We start from the raw sequence: 20,936 nt of genomic DNA, 5'->3' as shown, positions 1-20,936 counted from the left end.
TTTCAGCAAATCTCTTTTTAAAATCTTATTATTTTATCTCTAAAATCTTATTTTTAATTCTTACATTTTATACTGCTATTTTAGATTTCCCATCCATAAATTTAAAAAAAAAAACAACTTTATTCATATTTCTATAATAACAGGAAAACCGCTCTTACTTTTGTAACTAACATTACGCCAGTTTCAACAATAATTATTTTTTCCGTTATTTTGCAGTGATCAAATAGACCCATACTACCGATTGCTCTTGAACGTATTTTGTCTGTAATAATACTAATATAACGGAAGGAATATTTACCGTCATAAATAATTTTTCCAAACAGTTTGGCAGACTTTTTAGCAAAAATAAACAGAAATAGTATAGAAATACCAAGTAAAATTTAATATAAGGCGAACTAATAAACAAATGAAAAAGTTTTGAAGTGATGAATGAAATTCGCTTTTACAGGTTAAACTTCCAATATCTTGTTGAGAGCAATCACCGAATAACATTTTGTTTTCACAATGTGATAGTCAAAGTTGAACATCTGGTAGGCCTTCTTCACGTCATTGTTTTTTTTTTTTTTTTTTTTAAGATGACTTCTAAGGTGACATTCGAACATCTGCACTTTTGACCTTGTAGGTTTGTTAATACCATTCACAATTTACTACGGGGGATTTTAAAACAAGAGGTAAATAAGCACAAGACACAGCGCTGCCAGATAAACAGCTGGTGCATTGTATTAAGATGGAGGTCTTGCACGTCCGCATTTCCTTTTCTGGCATTTTCTCCTACACAGAGGGTGTCTCCAGCCCACATAAACAAAAGTAGGACGGTTTACACTCCCTTCTTGAACTGGACGCTTCACCTGGGCAAACACTCCGGCAACGTTCTATTGAAAGATCGTCTTCCGCGCATGCGCGCATAATAGACAGAGTGGGAGAGAGAGAGAGACACTCTCGCAACTCCTGGAAACTGGCGCTGCGGGAACATACTGGCTGACCTAACGGTCGGCTGAACAGTCGACTAGAGTCAGTGCGTGTAGAGAGCGTGGCGCGTGGTGGTGCACATCTGTTGCGACTCTTCCGAGTGCCGCGGTCGTGCGTCGGCCCTTCCGCAATGTTGCTGGAGTGAAGTCTTTTTTGCTCGTCAACTTTATAAGTTCTCGTTTTTTTTTTTTTTTTTTTTCGTTATACCTTGTGATGTTTTTCATGGCGATGGATATACGATGGAAGTTGACTGTGGTCCTCGTTGGACTTTTTCTCCTACAGGTGGCCGATTCGTCAGCTCAAGGTAGGTACCATATGTAAACAATCCCCGAGACCGCATTGTGAAGTTGGCACGCAGTTCTGCAAACCGGTACTAATGTTGGTCTCTGTGGGATAAGGGAAGTAATTTGCATCCATTGTACATGACTGAATTATTACCAGTTTTCTGACCTCTCCCGCTCCTTTGTGTTCAATTGTCTGAGCAAGGAATAATTTACTCGAACAGTTTGTAATTTCGTACGAATAGGAAGTGAATTTCCGTTTCCGCCGATCTGACGAAGTTCAACGTTTCATTCACCCTTTTCGTAACGCTCTGTAGCATGGGATCTAATGGAGTGTCATGGGACTATGTCTTTCACCCAACACTTTTCTACGCCTTCTTTAATGTAAGGATAACTGTTGGAGCCACCGACAGGCGCCGATCCCAATTCTGGTCAGGTACGTTTCCGGCGGCGCTTAGCAGTACCTCATGCTGTCATCTGCCTGTGCATGCTTGTGAACTTGTTAGTCCGGAAAAACATACGACGTCAGAGAACTCCCCTCTTCTTTCCCCTCCTCAGTCTGAGGTGGTTGTAGGGCCTCAGCTGGTTTAGCTTAACCTAGTTTTCTGAGGAAAGTTTTGTCCTTAGCCCGAGGTCCGTACATGCCGCCGTCATTGCGACGACTGGCTGTAGCAAACTCCTACGAGACTGGAATGTGATTGATCTACGGTGACACTAGATAGCATAAAGTTGCCGATTGGCTAGTGTCGCTCCTGCGTTTTGATGGCCGGACACGTCGTGTCATTTCTCCCACCCCACTCTCCTTCTCTCAACATCAGTCTTGATGAGATCGTGAAAAGTCACCTTGTCGATATTGGCTCGTTCGGCATGGTGAGACTGCTAGATCGCAGCTTTAAGAACTGGAATATAATCGATTAAAGATCCTAGTCCTTAGTGTTTTAAGAAAATGGCTAAAATTCTTCAGGAGGTTTCTAACCCAATTTCTTAAAATGTGCTCCGCTTGTAGTATCGTAGCATCACTTATCTAATATGTATAAGGTGGTGATAGCATCTTATTCTCTTTCTTATTCGATTCAGAATTGCATGTTTAATATTTAAGTAGTTGCTGTCATCTCTTGCAGTGTCTTCATATCAATGTTATAATTTCTGCTATCTGTTCCTGTACACTTTTCTCGATGTAATTCATTTAGATGTCCATGTGGCAGAAATAAAGTTTTCATTTTCAGGGGTATTTTGATTTCTATAATAACATAAGAGGAATATTTTTAAAATAAGTGTTTCGTGAATTTTATATTTTCTTCTTCCCTAAGCTGAAATTGCAGCTTTAAAATATAAATGTATTCCAGAAAACAGATGAATATATTTTTGATAAATTGTTCTCGTAAGTACACAGAACTGAGAAATCATTTTAATGATTGTATTTTATAATTAGAAACTTGTGTCACTCGCAGACAGTATTATAATACAAAGAAACTTGCATTTATAATTGTTTTATTTATGTTTTCTATATTTCCAGAGTTTGAGGAGTTGCTATAAAAGCATTACATTTATTTATCAGTTTCAATATTTGCTGTATAACCTCAAACACGTTCCTATCGAAGTTACCCTCAAACCAGTCTACGAATTTTCATTGATTTATAACTGTACCGGATAATTTCTTAATTCTAAAGGAAAATTACTTCATGAATAGAATTCTTATTATTAGAATTTCATTTATTAATGGGTGACTGTAATATTATCATTTGAGTGGACAAAATGTATGAATTTGACAAAAATTGTAAGACTGCTGAATATAAGAAGCATTTGAGAATGCTGTGACGCTCTCGTACAATAACAAAATGCATTCACATTCATTCTCGTAGTGCGCATGCGCTTATTAAAAGAAGGCAAAATCTCCTATCGTTAATTTTAATAAGACAGAAATGTTTATATCATCTTTAGACAAAGATGTGATAACCTTGGCTGGTAAAGAAGAAGCAGATAGGAGAATAGTACGTATTAAGGCACCACGAAGCTTAAGACTAAGAGATATCTGAATAGAGAATGTTAAACAAAAATAAACAGGTTTTCATATTATGCATTAGTGGTTAAAACATTCTTTTGTCAATCTGTTGTCCTGATTGTTACACTATCAGGCCCTATTATTATTTTGATAATGTACCAGTGTAGGTAGCTAATATAATGACAAGAAAACGCTGGATTTATTAATTGAGAATAGCCGACCGGGCTAGCCGAGTGGGTAAAGTACCTGCCCGGCAACCCAAAGGTCGCGGGTTCGATTCCCGCCTCGGGCTTGGATCAAAGTACTGCAAAAACCTTGGGAGGTGCAATATGGCCACAGAAGCCGATGCGCCAACAACTACCAAATCAAAAAAAAAAAAAAAAAAAAAAAAATTGAGAATATTAATTCACAGATTAAGAAAGAACGCTTTGTAGCTGATGATAATCGAAAATTGGGATGAGAGAAAGTGGAATATTTCTTTAACTGAATCTTCTGTTGAATATAAGACTTCTGTTGAAAATAAGACTTATCGGGCATCACTCTGAAACTGTATCGTACTTGATTCGAAGTCTAGATTAGGTTCCAGCCTGTTCTTAAGGTGATGAAAACCTAAATTTTCTCTTACAGTTTTTGTCGAAACTAAACAACGCGAAATTTCCTGTTACGCATTGTGCATGGTAATTAAAATTCATTACCATAGCAACAAAATACATAATGAAACGTTCTCTAATTTATTCTTTATTTTTTTCCAGAATTATGTACCGTTGGTGCATCTTTTCGTTGCTTAGTACTTATGTGTAATAGGAAGGGGGGGTTGTCGAACCTTTAAGTATGACTACTAGGCTCATACATAAGTGAACGCTTGTCGACCATTAGGAAGTGTCCGTGTATTCTGCTGCCCTGTGTGAGGTAGGCGAGAGCAGCTTCTCCAAGAATTGAACGTTGCTAGCAATCGATCTGCATTCTTCTCTCTCTCTCTCTCTCTCTCTCTTTTTATTATTATTTTTTGCTTCTTTTTCTTCCATGTGGTAGTGGTACAGATACAGACATCTAGGTCTTTCGTTATCATTAAAAAAAAAGTTAGAAATGATTCCAATATTTGTAAAAATTACATAATTCATATAGAAACTGTTTAAAAATAAGCTGTAATATTTGATAAATCAGCTATGTTCGACTACAAACGGAAAAGGAGGAAACGTTAAAACGATAACTTAAAAAAAAAAAATCGACGTTTTGGTTCATTTCGTCGATCTTTGCGACAATGGGTCACTTGTTATAGGTTTAGAATTGGCGGTCATTATTGCACTTTCATTTGTGACAGGCCATTGAGTTCAAAGCTTTTTCTCAACCGTGAAATCTGTTCTGGACCGGGATCTTCACTTTTCCTACAAAATCGATAGCGATACAATAGATCGCGAGAGGCACTAAATGACTTCTTTGGTCCTATGAGCCGACTTTTCCCCCCCTTTACTGGGGACATTTCATGTCTTTGTGAGAAAATGTTGGTTTTGACATACGTACAACAGTAGGTAAGCTTTATAATAACCTTTTCAGTACAAAAATAAATGAAAAACTTCTCCTTTAACGCTTCAAAAGATGCTAGTTTAAAAACAGCTCGTGACAAAAGCACCTTTTTAAAAACTTCAGCAATTTCAACCCTCTGACGTTGCTACGCTATCTCCCCCATGAAGTTCCGAATCTTTTTTTTTCCTTTTTTTTGCAAAGGGTTTCACAATCGAAATCAAACTTAAGTTTCGATTAAAAGTGTTAGAAATTTTTTTTTATTAGAAACTAAGTTTTCCTTGGTGCACGCAGTTTATTTCTTTATTAATTACTACGTATTTTATTGCCAACGCAGCAATTTCTTGAAGTTCAACTGTATTTTTCTCTTTTAACGTACAATTTTTTTCTGAAATCTTTGATGTGGAAAAGTGATGCCTAACCTTTTTAGGTTTTAATCAATAATTATAATTCATTAAAGCGTAATTATCCAAATATATTATGGTAATTATTTTTCACAATTTAATTTTGATTTTTTCAATTTCATAAATAATCGGACTGCTGAAGTGTTTCACGATCCAGATAATTTTCGAAATACAATTTGTAATTTTGATTCTCACGTAGCGCCCTCTTCTGACAGTTTCTCATCTTCTATGGATATTTATGACATGATACGCCATGAATACGTGTTTTGTCAAAATACCATTACAGATTTTTCTCAGCGTGGTTTCTAAACAAAAATACATGTTTGGATTTGAAAAGAAGGTGAATTTCCTTTAAAGAAAAACGTTTTACAAGTTACCGTTAATGAGTATTTTAAATATGAGTATTTTAAATAAAATTAATGTATAGAAAATATGAAATTAAAACGTAGATTGCAAAAAAAAGGGGGGAGGCAATAAATAAAACATATTTTTAAGGCTTTCCACGTAGTCGATTCAAATGTTATAATTGTGTGTGTGTGTGTGTGTGTGTGTGTGTGTGTGTGTGTGTGTGTGTGTGTGTGTGTGTGTGTGTGTGTGTTAATTGCAACTATATCGATCCTGTGATAAATACTAGAACTGAAAAATAGTATTACAGTATTGCGGATTTTTTTTTTTTTTTTAAGAGAATTGTGTATTTGTGATTATTGTCTCGATCTTCAGATAACCAGGTTGCACCTGCGTGGATGCCTATTGTACCAAAGTGACACTAATCATTTTTTCGTGCTTTTAACGACTATCTTTTTCTAACCGAAATTACCTTACTCATACCCATCCTGGTTTGCTGTATGATTGCCCATAATTATAGTCACATCTGTGTTCATATTGCGGAATATGACCTTGTGCTAGCATTACGCAACAAAAATATATCCAAATTGTTTTCCAGCAGAAATGCGTTTAATCGGTATGCTTTTAAAGTGCGCTTTCCCATCTGAAACAACCTACATTGTGGTGGTTATAGTAGATCGAGATGTACAAGGAAGCATCCTTCTCAGGAGAAGGCAAGAATATTCGCGTCGACAAATAGAATGCATATGGTGTATGCGAAGATTATTTATTTATTATTACAGTGGTAAAGAAATACTAATGTGATAGTATAAATTATTGCACACGTATTGATTGTACATTCTTTCTTTCTAAAGACCTGATGACTCACAAAAGACTGTTATTTCGAGTTTTTAATGGAGAACATTTAAATATCTGGATTGTGCACATGCGCGGTACTGTACACAGCAGTTTGAAAATCTTGTGTTTCAACGTTTTTTTCCCTCATTTGTGTGTGGATAACGTGTTATATGTCAGTCGCCTCCCTTCAGTGTCTGCTCGAGGGAAAAATACGACAGACAGCTCCACTTGAGGGGGGAAATTCTAAGTTAAACATCTACGCCTTTGTTCTGAACAAAAGAAGACAGGAAGCGTTGCTCTATCTTCTTTTGTACTCTGTTGGGGCTTAGCCTTTTTCTTGACCTTAGAAACACAACTTCCGTCCTAGTTCGGGGTCAACTGTCAGTTACCGTTCCAGTAATAAGCTGGAAATTATAACATATTTTGGCCCTTTTATTTAACTTCTCTTTTGAAAATCGCCATTTGAGTTGTCACTGTGCCAATAAGTATAATTACTAAACAATTTCCGGCTCTACAAAACTATTTCCGGTTCAGTTTAAAGAATGCTGAAATTGTAGAACGCCAAATCCGCCTTGGAAAACCTGGCAGGCGCTAATGAAATCAAGGTTTCAGATAAGTTTAAAAAAAAAGGATTGTTTTTATTTGTTTGCGTACCTCGAAGTTTGAGCGCATGCGCTAACGATCTGGGCGTAAAGGAACATGTTAACTGGATGACAAAGTGACACCAGTGGAGGGAAGGGGCTGTCAGTCAGGGCGAATAAGAAAGTTAGTATGCCACGTAATAGAAACTCTCTAAAGAAAAGCGGTTTATAGCACGCAGTGGCTGTAATTTTTCTTGTGTTTTGCCAGAGGCATTTCGTGCATTTACTCTTCGCATTAAACTGCCAATAAAATCTTTTATTTTCCATTCCGGTATCGTTCACATTTAAGTATTGTTTTAAAGGGCAGTGGTGTATAATTGACAATAAAAACAGTTTTTTTTTTTAAAGTATTTTATTCCTGAGGGTTCAAATGACTCTTGGAAGTCCTCTGCGGTTTATCCATCTCTCTATCTGGCTTTGTTGTTATTGTATTCAACTCATTATCCTAATTTTTCGCTAATTACCGATTTATTATTATTATTTTTTTCGAAGCGGAGATAAAAGGTAATTTACTGCATACCTGTTTTGCGTAAGGCTATATATAAGGCTTAAACCGATGTGCGGTTTGTACGTATAGGTTTGCTGCAGACTGCAATTAAACATGATTAATCGAGGCTTAATTAAGCGGCACTCTTTTTTTTTTTTGTCAAGCTTTACTTTGTCGTGACAAGATTCTCATTCCTTAAAGGCACTGTCACCTTTGCTAAGCGATTATCCCTGCAAAGAAAAAAAAAATAAAAAAAAAAAAAAACTGATGATAGCAAAGATAATACGATCTTTTCTTAAGTTACCATCTGTTGGAATTCTTTTAGTTATGTGTGTATGCGTATGTATCTTTCTTAGATTTAGTGGTAGCTGTTTTTTTTGTTTTTGTTTTTTTAATCCATTTGATGCACGTGCTCGTAATAACAGTAATACTCTACAGAAATTCGCAGTATAACTCATTGTCCAGTTGCTATCTACTAGATTTTTATATATAAAGAGTTGTATAAATAATAGTGACACCCCACATTAGTGTTCTGTTTTTTCGAATTTTTGCACCTTAACTCCACAACCCCTACATTATCCTACACCCTTACTCAACGACCTTATCCCTATTATTTCATTTTTCGAAATTTGATTTTAATCCCACAGTCTCTTCCTACAGTTTTACGCTGTTATCTAAACTGTTCAATTTTCTATTTAAAAAAAAAAAAAATTATTTAATTTTTGGCCCTTGCCATTCACCCCACTTCAAATAGCATAGCCTCGTACAGTCCTGTACTTTAAAGTGTTAAATGTATCGTACCACAATTAAGTTGTTTTATTTTTTATAATAATTTAAATTTTTATAAATTTTTAAATATATTTTCTTAAAAATTTTAATTAATAAACGCAAATATATCGATACACCAATTTTTTAAAGCCAGCAAAATTTAAATTTCATTAAATCTTAAATAACCACTGAACTTAAAATTACTGCTGCGCGTATATTTAATTTACTTATCAGTATTTCATTACTGAAACCCCTTATGGAGAGATTTTTCTGGTCTCACAACCCTCTCGTGTTCTAGAACACACAACATTTTATGTTTGGGATTACCATAAAAAAAGTTTGGAAGTGACAGCTGTAAAATATGTTCTTCCGGGTAAAGTTTCAAAATACCCTTTGGGAACAGGCTGGTCGATGTTCGAAACGATTTTAACGGATCACAGAAGAATGCTGAGGTAGCAACTGCTCATATATTAAAGCTGTTTGCCCCACATGTTTGCTTTCGTTCTCTGGAATGGCGCACTAAGAGATTAGGTCGTCCCTGAAGTTTTTAGAAAAACACGGAATTTAGACATTCGAGTTCACGACGTAAACTTCTGACAATACGTGATTATTTCTTCTTCCTCAAACGAGGTCAACCGAATCCATAAATGAATCGAATCAGAACGTCCTCATCTAACCAGTAATTTAAAGTTTATCATTAAGCAAGTTTCATCGACAAAATAATAATTATCATACATTAACAAGGTCAAATTACATTGCAAGTAATGTGAACAGATTTGTTAATGTATTTACAATTGTTAATATTTGATAAAAAGAATTTGGCAAACACTTCAAATATTTATAAAAGCATATAGAACATTTTTATAAAAAGTTTAATCAATATAAATTTTAATTTCTATATTCTATTTTTGCAATTATAAAGATATTCTTAAGATCTTCGATTTAAAAATATAAATTTATTTACACACCATTTTTGAAAGATATAAAATTTATATTTCAAAAGATTTTGTGTTAAGATCAATGTAGATATTTCAGTCGTTGTGGAACGCATAATTCAGCATTATGCGTTGTGGAAATGCTCTTTTCTCTCTCTCTCTCTCTCTGTTTGCTGATTGTTTTGGAGTCCTTCAGTCTGCATTGTGCAATGGCTGCACTGAGAGACAACAATCCCTTTTTGTATTCTTCCTAATGCTTTATCATCCCGACAAGAAATTACATCGGCTTATTGTAATCCATTTATCCAGATGTGCCTTTTACCTTGGCGCCCTTTTCCCGGCGAAGAAGGGAGGAAGGAATCGATTAATCTCATTCACTGGAAGAGCAATTATTGAATTAATAATGGCATTTGTAAATAGAAGATAAAGTTATTTGCTACGTGCCGGTAGACCTAAGGCATACAGTAACATAAACTAGTTTAGTAGACAATGAGAGTCTATTTTACGGTACTGTTTATGTAAGAATAAAAATATTTGTAATTAATTAAATGGAAAATGGTGTCTTTGACTACAAGGACTTACTGGTTTATATTTTCGGTAAATAATAATAATACAAACCAGTCGGCCGAAACTACCAGCTACAGACTGGTAAAGAGATCGAAGCCATGATAGGGGTGCAGACCTACAAATCCATGGGGATGAGCAGGCTCAGCAGTTAAGAGCACATGGAGATCAAGGCTTGCCTGACCGAAAAATGCTATCAGAGACTCAGGAGCGTGCTCAAAGCAAAACTGAATGAAGAGAACAGAGTTAAAGCCATAAATACCTATTCAGTGCTAGTGCTAACATATTCCTTCAGGATTATAGACTTGACTAACACCGAGCTGGAGGATGTGATGACCAAGAGCCGCCAACATCACCCCAAGTCAGCCATGGAGAGACTGACAATAGCTCGGAAAGAAGGAGGATGGTGCCTGATAGACTTCATCAAACAACAGAAGACAGAGATAGCGAACCTGAGGGATTTCTTCCAGAGAAACAGCTGCACTCTACCAAGTCATAAGGAAGCTTGACAAGCGGCATATCCCACTTAGCCTAAGCGAGGGGTACCCTCTCGCCTAGATGGAAAAAAGCGAAGCTAGAAAGATGGGTAAAGAAGACACTCCATGGTAGACACTACAATGAACTCCATTAAGACCACGCAGATAAAATGGCTTCCAATACATGGCTCACGAGTAGGACGCTCTCTCCAAGACTTAAGGATTTATGCTCGCCATCCAAGACCTGGTAATCGACACCAGAAACTACAGAAAATATATCGCTAAGGAGCCCGGAGTGTCAAATGACACATGTCGACGATGCCACTTGGACTTATGGATAAATTTTAGCCTCATCAGTCTACGATGAAGTAACCCGAAATTGTACCGATTATAATTTATTCTACGATGATCAACAGATCAGGTTAATTTAAGAAGAAACTTATTCAAGGTTGCCCGAATGGCTTCAACTTTGAAAGTTTGCAGGACATAATGACGGGATGCAAATTCCAGCATGAGAAGCATAAGTGCACTGGATAAAGTTCTTGATAATAAAGTTGTATCTTTCTAAAAGTAAATGAAAACTGTTTAATAAATCTTGTTTTCTTATAGGCCGGTTTCACTATTTTCATCGTTCTCAATTGACCATAGACAAAAAGTTATTTAAAAAAGACTATATAATCTTTCTTGAGTAGAATAACGTACAGTATCATCAGCATATAGTAGCATGTGCACATTCTTAGGTCTTAAAACAAAAAAGCCAATGTTTATTATTGCTTTTTTTTTTTTGAGGATACGGATTCGATCTAGTAACATGCGTACAATTTTACAAATTATAACCGAAATAATAAAAACCATTAAAAAAATCATAATAGTTTTGCCTTTTTTATGATCATGAGAGTTTAGATCTGGAAATATATGCTGTAGAAAAAAAAATGCACATATTCTCGTGAATCCAAAGATTTGGTACATCAGTTTAAGTGATTGCCACTTTCACTGTCCAAAATAAAGAAGTAATTAAATTATAATGAACTTGACAGAGATGAAACAGGAAGGACACGAGAATTTAGAATGAATTTTTCGCACAGAATTCACTTTAAAGATCTGGGTTATATCGAGTTTCGCATTTTTATTTCGTGAGAGGTTATAAAGTAGATATATCAGATAAGCTCCACATAAAGTTTGGAGTTTTGTAGAAATCGATTGATACACTCTGGAAATTTGAAATAACATTTGGTTGTCGTCCAATATGTTATCTTTAAGAAAACCATCAGTTGCAATTAAAATCTGTAGTAGTCAAGCTGTGGTTTGCAATTTTCTTAAAGAAATGGATTTTTCTCTCACCACTTCCACTCTGAAGGAGATTCCTCAGTGTTTTCTTGGGAATTTGGAACGTCTCGTTGTAGTCCTTACCGCTGTACCATCATCTACGACTGAGTTAAGTGTTTCTAAGTCTCTCTGGGGAGGTTTGCTCAAAGGCTCAATACAATATTCCCTATATTGTATTGCCTTTGAGCAATACAATATTCCAAATTACGATGCACCGAACACTCAGACGTATTGGGTTCCACAGCAGATGACTGAAGAAACATCCTCTCCTCACCGCTGATCATCGTCGGCGTCGAATGCTGTGGTGTCAACAACAAGCTGGTTGGACACTGGATGACTGGAAACGAATATGCTAGTAGGATGAATCCAAATACCTAGTGCAACACGCCGATGGACACCTTCGCATGTGATACAAGCAAGATGATTCCATGGACAAATCGTGCATGGCGCCCTCTATCCAGGTAGGTGGCGATGGTTGCTTAATATGAATCATGTTTTACTGGAAAGAAACTAGGACATCTGATGCACATGGCCCAACTGTTCACTGGTGAGGTCTAATGGCAGCTCTTAGGAGACCATGTGCGCCATGCCATGTTGAATTTTTTTCCTGACAGAAACGAGATCTTCCAAGACGTTAATGAGCCGTGTCATCGGGCGGGCATGCACTGTATACGAGTGGTTGGAGGAACACAGTGAAGATATCACCTATCGTGATTGGCCCCCAAATTCGCCTGACTTCAAATCCAATTGAACACCAGTCGGATGTTTTGGAATGCGAAATGAGGATTATGGACACGCAACCGTCATGTATTCCGAAACTGTTGAAAGCCTTGCAGATAACATGGTTTCAGAACCTAGGCGAAAGGTGGCCCAACACGGTATTAGGTAGTGGTCATAATTCATTGATCACTTAGTATATATATATACTCGTATACAATCATATGAGGATAGGTTGAACCAAACAAGGCCTGGCTCTTAACGATAATAAAATGTCGACAGGTGTCGGTAGTAGTTTTATTATCTATGCCATGAAACGCCACAAAACAGTAGTCTCGCGGCATAGATGATCACATCGCTACCGAAACCGTCGGCTAATGTGCGTACTTCATACAGAATCGATGTTGAACCTTTGTTAAGAGCCAGGCATTGTTTGGCTCAACCTATTTTATTTATTTTCCGATATGTATACAGTTATTTTATATTCCGAATCGGTGAAGACTTGGGGGTAGAAAGAGAAGGTAGTAAGGATGAGCAGATGTTGCGACCAGAGGCATTAACAAGGGATCAAAACTCGACTGTTTATTTGGAATAAAGACAAGTTGCTTTTCTTGGACTTTTCAAAATTAACTTTCGATTTTTATTTCTAGTTATTATTAGCTTAATGTAGGTAGAAAATGGAGCCAGTGATTTTGATTCAAGTCTTCTGTTTGTTTTGAAGGGCCGTTGGAGGCCTAAAAATGATAACTGAAGCTTGAGCTGCTCTACAGAAGAGTAAACAGGAGTCTGCTGAAGGAATTATAAACATAAAAGTCATTATAAAAAAATAAAAAAAAAACGTATCATCGTTTTAGGATTCATTGAAGCCAAATTTAGGCAGGTAGGAAGTGTATGAAGCCATTTTTCGATATGCTCAACTTCTCGAGCATTTACAATCTTCGGGGGGAACAGCAACAGAGCAGTATTTTTATTTTATTCGCAAATTAAACCATGCAAATGGATTTGGAAAGCTAATTTTCCTTTTAATAAAGTTTTCTGTACAGATAGCTTAAGGTTGTTCTTAGCTAAAAGGCTTTAAAAAAGCTGAAAGAAAAAGTCTCGTGCTTTTCTTATACTAAGGAACAAGAACTAAATAGGAGCGATTACAGAGGCAAGTTACCAGTCGGTTAAAAAAAAAATAAATGTGGAACTTAAGCGTTTAATGGCACAGTCTTTAACAGGGGCTTTTAATTGTTAAATAAATTGCAGTAAAAGCTTTTGTAGTTTTAATTAAGGCCCTTCAAATAGCTAGAAAATAATTCGCTTTAACGTGCACAAACATTTCACAAACATTTTACTTTGTTCACAATGCGTTTAACCGTCTCATCACGTGATTCATCGTCTCTCTTTACAAGTCTGTCCACGCAAAGTTGCAAATCAAAAACGGATTTATCTGAATCACTAACCCAGTTTTTATTAAAAATAATTCCAAAAAGGAAGTTTAAGTTTCTTTTCTTAACCATCAGGACTGCGCAGATGCAAAATTTGTTTTTAATTCGATGAACTAATAATGATCAGTCTCCACGAATTATCTACTTCCGTTATTCAGAGTTTGGAACGGTTTCCGGTTCGTCATACACACCGCTGTTATCATATACATAATTAATTGTATTTAATTATCAAAAATAACATATTTATTAATGTACGAATGTTCTGTATTGTAAAATTTTCCATTTCGACACCTGCTTAGGATGAGTAAATTAATGTTATTGTAGAGTGTAATACTTACTGTTTATATAGAGGGAGTAATGTCCTTATTTTAATTATAAACAATCTTAGCTAATTAAAATTAATGTTGATTAAAACTGGACTTTATGCGGTGTAAGGGAACTGAAATTAAGCCGAAGAGTCTCTCACCTTATCGCTTAGTGAGAAGCAACTCACTCGAATTCAGAATACCGTAATTGAAGGGCTTTGTTTTCGGCCGGAAACCCACAGGTTGTTCGGCCGAATTCAGCTTACGGGGAACCACGCGTGAGCGACCTGCCCTAGCATGCGATTAAGGACGACTGGCTCGGTGAACATTCGTCTCATCGCTGTGTGACGTACGCCGGTCACTGATGCTGATTAAAATTTCGCTGCTCTCCAAGGTGTTGATTAAACATGGAGGAATTCAAATACAAAATGTACCTGTGCGAGTCTGTTCAATGTTTATCATTTAATTTTTATCTTCTAGATAATAAATTCTATAAACATTTTGAGAACTTAACTTGAACTTTTTAGTTTAATAATAAGTTTCTTAAACTGAGTAACATAATTCCAACTATTTAGACACCATTTTATTTTTCTCTAAAGTATAATTGGAAGGTATAATTAAATTGTGTACTAGGTACACGATGTGTCCTGTCGCTAGCATATTCCCTGTTTTACGTTTAAGAGCAGGTGTTAAAAACTTTTTATGTTTTTATTTTATTAATAATAATTACATATCTGTTACTGAAAGTATTGGTCTGTGATGACTAAAGTACGATTGAAGAGTTCGCGACTAAATACACTATCTATAACTGTTCCATTACGTGTAGTATTTGTCGAAAGATCTGATGACATGTCCAAGTTGAAGAATGTTTTCATAAATGTGCACAACTCTCGATGCATTTTCGAATTAACGCATTTCCCAGTTTCCGAAAGTTTTTTTTTTGTATCTTAAAACCTTAATATTTCCGTTTCTAAATTCCTTAGCTTTCCAACGATATGCTATACGTCCACATTATCCGTTTATTACGTGAGAAAATTTTCCTTGATCATATTTTCCACTATCCAGGAAAAACTACTGCAATTTTCAGAGGTTTGAAAGTTTTTCCTTTAGTATAGCGCTAAGATGAAGCTCCGTGCAAAATTTTATTAAATTTGGTCCAGGAGAAGATAAATTAAACTAGAATAAATTTTCGTAACGCTTTTTCGTTACAAAATTTTTGGAATAACGCCAGTAAAAAAGTTTTTAACGAAAAAAAAATGGATTGTGCAATTTTGGTATACAAATATGAAACCGCATTATCTAAAATCCACGGTTGAGGAAGGAGTACTGCAGTATAAATGTCCATTTTAGAATAGCTCGTTGACTATTGGATTTAAAGCTCGTCTTCAAACAAACAAAAAAGTGAGGATGATTGGAACTGCACTAACGAGCATAGAAATTGGTCTGCCACTCAGTTGGTACTGTATATCATTTTCTTAGATGAGTCAAAGTTTAACTTCTGTGATGCACAGTATATTACAAGACGATAAAGTAAGCAATGTCATCCAAATCAACTTGGATAAAGATGAAATTTGTTTTGATTTCCAAATATTAAAGTTTATTAGACTTTTAAGCATTTTCAAACTTTAGATGCTGCGATACTTCTTTTTCTCACTACTGTATATAAATTGCAAAAGGAGGAAAGCTGTTATTCTGTTTTATGTTCGCGTGCAGATTTTCATGTTGCAAATCGGCCTTGATTGTAGAGGATGATATAAATTCTTCAAGTCATATATAGGACTCGAACCCCGACATCTCCAAACGAGTAACAAGTGACTAAACCACTATAATATCACCAAAAATATGAAAGATTAGGTAGTTGGGTTTCCTTAGACAGTCATTATTAGTGCAGATCCTAAAGGCTTCTTAAAAATCAGTTACCTCATCTCTTTGAATTCCTTTTTTTACGTGAATTTTATGTTTTTTTTTTACGCTATGGGCGACTTAGTTGATCTGGAGCGACGATTAGATGTTTCTTCATCAGGTGAAACCTACAAAGACGCCTTAGGCCTCGAAGTTTTTGTTGCTTTGGCGCAAAACTAAACTACAACATTGCACAGCGCTAAAAACAATATTTAATTTTGTTTTTTTTTGACATTATAGGAGATAACTGCATGCAAAATATAATCTACTCTACAGCTACTTATGTTGGGGACGGGGATCTCAATTCCAATCTTGTTATAGAAGTCTTAAGTCCTCGAAATAATCTCCTTTATTTGGTGAAAACCAACAAACAAGCTTTCCGTTAAAGAGCTTAGTTTCCTGATCTCATTTAATCCAGATTCTTCCTTTATAATTTCCTGTGATAGTCTCTCAGAGATAGGATGTTGTCAGTTACCTCATCTGTCTTAACACTAATACATCTCGACTCGATTTTTTTTTGTTTCTTTCTATATAAAACGATTTTAAGTCTAAACAAGAACAATGGGGATTTTAGGAAAGAAAAAATGCACGTATCTTAAGCAAACGGAGAAGAAAACGAAGAACGGAATTCTGGTGTCATGACAAAATCCCGATAGAAGTTCATTAACCGTATCATTCTCTTATAAAGTCTCTGAGAATAATTGTCATATTATTCTCCCATAAACAGCCAGTGAAGCAAGTAACGAGTGGGAAGATATTAATCTATTCTCCCTCCTGTTGTTTATACAACCCTTTGAAGGTTGTTAGAAAGTCCTTCGGGGACAGAACAATTATGAAGTTTAATATCGGAGGCGACTCTATCCGTGCTGTGTTGGGTGGGTTCGCTTCATTAGGTAGCAGTGAATGCTGGGATGGCCAAGGTACCAATTATATTCCTGTACTCTTCACCGTGCCTCAAACTTTCAGCACCTGGGCTGTAGCTACCGTTGACCTCTGTGTTAAACTGGGAGGTAGAGGGCAACAAGAGATGTCGCTTATACGACTACATTACATCTCAGCAAGGAGAAACTGCGAGTGTTCCCATTTCTGTCCTCTGGATTTTTTTCCCTTCCCTTGTACCTTTCACCGTGTTTTTATTTACGAACCTGTCTGCCATCGGCGCCGTGGTAATGGTGCACGCACGTGACTGCTGCCGCCGCGAGAGGGAGCGCAAGTAGAGGGATGGTCATTTAGGTCACGTTTCACCCATTTAACAGAGACAAAAGTTGCCTTAGGTAAGGAAGTTAAAAAATGGAGTCATGGGCGTGTCTGTGTGATAAACATCGACCCGTTTTGTTTCGTATACGAACTCTGCCATTACCACCTTCCTTCGCAATCAGTTCTTTGTCACTGCACCCTTTCAAGAGAAATATTTGCGATGGATAAATATGGTATTTGAATCGCATCGCCTCAGAGTATTTAGGTTTCACGTAAAGTTTCATTTACAACTCGGTTTAGAGTAATAGAGAATCTGAAGGCGTGTTTATGTGTTCTTCAGAGCTGTTTGTAGTCGAAAAGAAAAGATGAACGTGTAGTTCAACTAGAGCAGTCTGCATTCTGCTCTTTCAACACGCCGAATAATAGTCTTTTTCAGTCTATTTTATGATAGCCGAGCGAAAGATTAAATAAAAATTTATTGAGGTTATTATACACAACCGTGAACTAAAAACTCGACTTTCCTCTTTTTTGGAAAGAAAAATAAAATATAGCTTTATTATAAAGAATGTTTCAAAGTCTGATTTTCAGTATTTTTGATCATGGATTCGTTAGGTGAAGATTTAGAATTCAATTGTTTTTATTAGAATTATAAATAAAATCCCCACTATCACCATTACATTATTAACGAGAGCTCAAAATGTTTCTCAACTAATATCCATTATCAATATTATTACTACAGTATATATCCATCTGTTCGTAGTTTAATTATTTATAATACCTGTTCTCTTGGTTATGAAAAATATTAGTCATATTCTATTTTGACCATAGCGACTCTATGATTTGTATTAAGCATTAATAGTGTTTTTAACTTATTAGTTAAAGTAGTTTTAGGGGTCTGATTAATTATACGATAAGCACTCAAAAAGTTATTTACCTCGGTAATAAAGAAACAACATAGCCTTATTTGTTTTAAATATTTTTCTTAATATATATATATCCCCTTGAATTCAGTGCTCCTCCTTACTGAGCGCAACGAAAATACCTGGAAAAAAGAAAGCCATTTACGGCTTCCTTGAGATCGTAATTACTTTGGAAATTGATGGCCACGTTGGTGTTCAGTTCTCGTCACCAGTGATTATTTCATCTTCAGATTTCTGAAGGTATCCGCCAAAAATATTCGTGGGGCTTATGTACAAGAACATCGTCATGAAGAAGGGGAACACTTCGTGTCAATTTCTCCCTTCTCTGGTTCTTTTATGGTCCCTCTTGAATTTCTAGTGATCGTTTACTTTAAGTGGCGAGTAGTCGGTCTGAAAGAATTCCTTCCACATCCAAAAAATGGTGGCCGTGACCTTCCTCTCGGAGGTTTGAGTCATGAATATTTTGTTTCCACATCCCAGTGATGATTTGAAAAAAACCGTTGTGGACGTGCATCATGCTCGTGTAAATTTCCCTCAAATATATGAGCCCTGCACTGTTTTTGAAGAGGTGCGGGCATTCTGACTCCCAACTTCTTGACATGGCCATACATTGCGCATGGCCATCTACCTATTTTCTCCGACAGAAACTCAATTCAGTTTCAATTCCTTGATATAGACACCTTTAAGAGTTCATTCCGTACTTCTCTCAGGAAACTTAAATTAAAGAATTATTTCCAGATTAGTGACTGCCTCAAGAGCTTCAGTATACGAACCAGTTGAGGATATTGTTCATTAATTCTTACAAAACTAGCCAGAAAGGTCCTCTTCTTAAGGAGTTACAGTTTTGTTCCAGCTGAACGTATGGCTCGTTAAAGGAGACATACGGAAGCCTCAAACTTCTTCTTAATAAAGTTGAAAATGAAAAGTCTCCACAAATTGGTTAATTTGTGGAGACTATGAAGGCTCTTCTTATGTCATCGAATTAGAAACCGGGTTGAGTAAAATGTCATGTGTGAACCGAACAGCAGAGCCATGAAGTCTGTACTGGGATCCTATTAAAGGTCCCAGTACACACTTCAAGTCATAAAATTTTAGTAGGATTTAGTAGATCCTAAAGATCCTACTAAATTTGATGATTCTGCATAAACATTCACTTTTATATTAACATTCTTATGTTTCCTTTGTTTTAACTGAGTTTTGTTTATGTTATTATTAAAAAGTGTCCAATTTCTTATTGGGGAATTATAATTTACGAAATTTCTTTCAATTTGTGGAAAAACCTTCACGTAATACAAAAGAAAAATTAATGTTAGTTTTGAAATTGGTATTAAACGCACAGAAGGTAAATTATCACAATAAAACCTCTTTCAAGTTTTAGTTTTGTTGATCTGCGTATTAATCTATTGAGTACACACTTTATTAATTCTAAATCATATGGTACTATAGCAGTTATAATTATTAGATATAATTCTATCTGAAATAATACACGTAGGAAGAGGTGAAGGTTATTATTGGATATTTAATCCTGGACGTAATCTTCCTGCTTGACATGAGGTCAAGTATGACTCCCGCTGTCTGCACACAATGGCTGGGGCTGTGTACCGGTTTAGCGAGATAGCTACTGGACTGTGCTGATATCACCTCTTCCTGGTATTCTTACAAAGAAAAGGTTCTTCGCGCGTTACTAGTGGAGAAGAAATTTTGGCCACTTGGGTGAGAATTTCTTACGGGGGTAAAATATTAGAAATAATGGATAAAGTAAACTAGAAATTTAACAGTTTTTGCTACTAGTTAATCAGAAGTAAGATTATTGAAGAAATAAGCGTTTTAATTGAGATTGTTAGCCATAACAACACTCTTTGGGTCTATTTGGAGTCTCACCAGGGAAGATAACCCTCTTCCAAAGAGTGAAGATAATTTTTAAGTTTAAATTTTGGATATTCCATTAACTGGTAGACAGCTTAGTGAGTAGATTGAATTCGTCAAATGCAGTTAAAAACTTTGAAATAGTTATAGATTTGGAGCTCTAAATTATTGTTGCAAAATATATTTAATATATATCTAACTGTGAAATCTTGCATATAATAGTTATTTTTTAAAATATTTTCAAATTTTCTTAATACACCATTTTAATGGTATATTAAGAAAATTTGAAATAATTTGAAATCTTATATTATTATTTTAAATTGTTTGATTTCGCGTCATCTTCAAGCAGATAACGTAATATAAAACGTATATAAAATGTGAGTTCTGTGGCTATTCATCAAGGCGGAAAGGATTTTTATGGAATGATTTTTTTTATTTATGTTTTGTCACCGTGGCTGAGTTAGTCAGTCTCGGCCGAGGGTTACTTGTCCGCGTTCTGGAAAACTCATATTTTTCATCCAGAAAACCGACCATATAGACATGCACGGATGCCTTGGTTGCTTTTTTGCAAAAACAAAACAGCAGCAGCTGCATATCAAGAGAGAGGAACTTATTTAGAAAACGGCTTTTGTTACCTTAACTTGTATTTTCTTATCAAGGACGATGAATTACGTCAAAACACGAATGTAAACTTACAGGGTCAGCTATGAGTCATAAGGAAAGAGTTCATTTAGTGACGTAATCTGATGTTAGTTGAAACTCTGTAAATCAAGGATGTACGAATTTGTTTAATAAATCTGGAATGTTACTGTGTCATCATACTGCACAAGAATGTAAAACTACACATTGAGAAATGCGCTAGTGAACTGATACGTACAACGGTAGAAAATCCTGACGTAGCTTCCGTCACTGCCCTGACCTAGCACTCAGCGATTTCCATCTGTTTAACCCCATGAAAAAACATGAGTTGTTAACCGTTTTAGAAATGATGACCCACTTGAACCGTACTGTAACTTCTTGGTTAACACAGCTTGACACCGATT

General features: G+C 35.9%; 1 protein-coding gene across 1 annotated transcript in view; it reads left to right on the top strand.

Annotated features, from left to right (window-relative positions):
- The first annotated feature begins 958 nt into the window (after positions 1-958).
- LOC150075081 (uncharacterized) overlaps positions 959-20,936 on the top strand; it is a 175,473-nt gene continuing 155,495 nt past the window's right edge. The window contains exon 1 of the mRNA XM_090389191.1: positions 959-1,273. Coding sequence (XP_090245317.1) covers positions 1,183-1,273 — 91 coding nt within the window. The 5' untranslated portion in view covers positions 959-1,182. The remainder of the gene's footprint in view (positions 1,274-20,936) is intronic.

Source organism: Mastigoproctus giganteus, chromosome 14 (genome assembly GCF_048544385.1).
Source record: "Mastigoproctus giganteus isolate SK-2022 chromosome 14, ASM4854438v1, whole genome shotgun sequence".
Taxonomy (NCBI): Eukaryota; Metazoa; Arthropoda; class Arachnida; order Uropygi; family Thelyphonidae; genus Mastigoproctus; species Mastigoproctus giganteus.
Note: the sequence above shows the minus strand (reverse complement) of the source record. Positions and strands in the feature narration are given on the sequence as shown.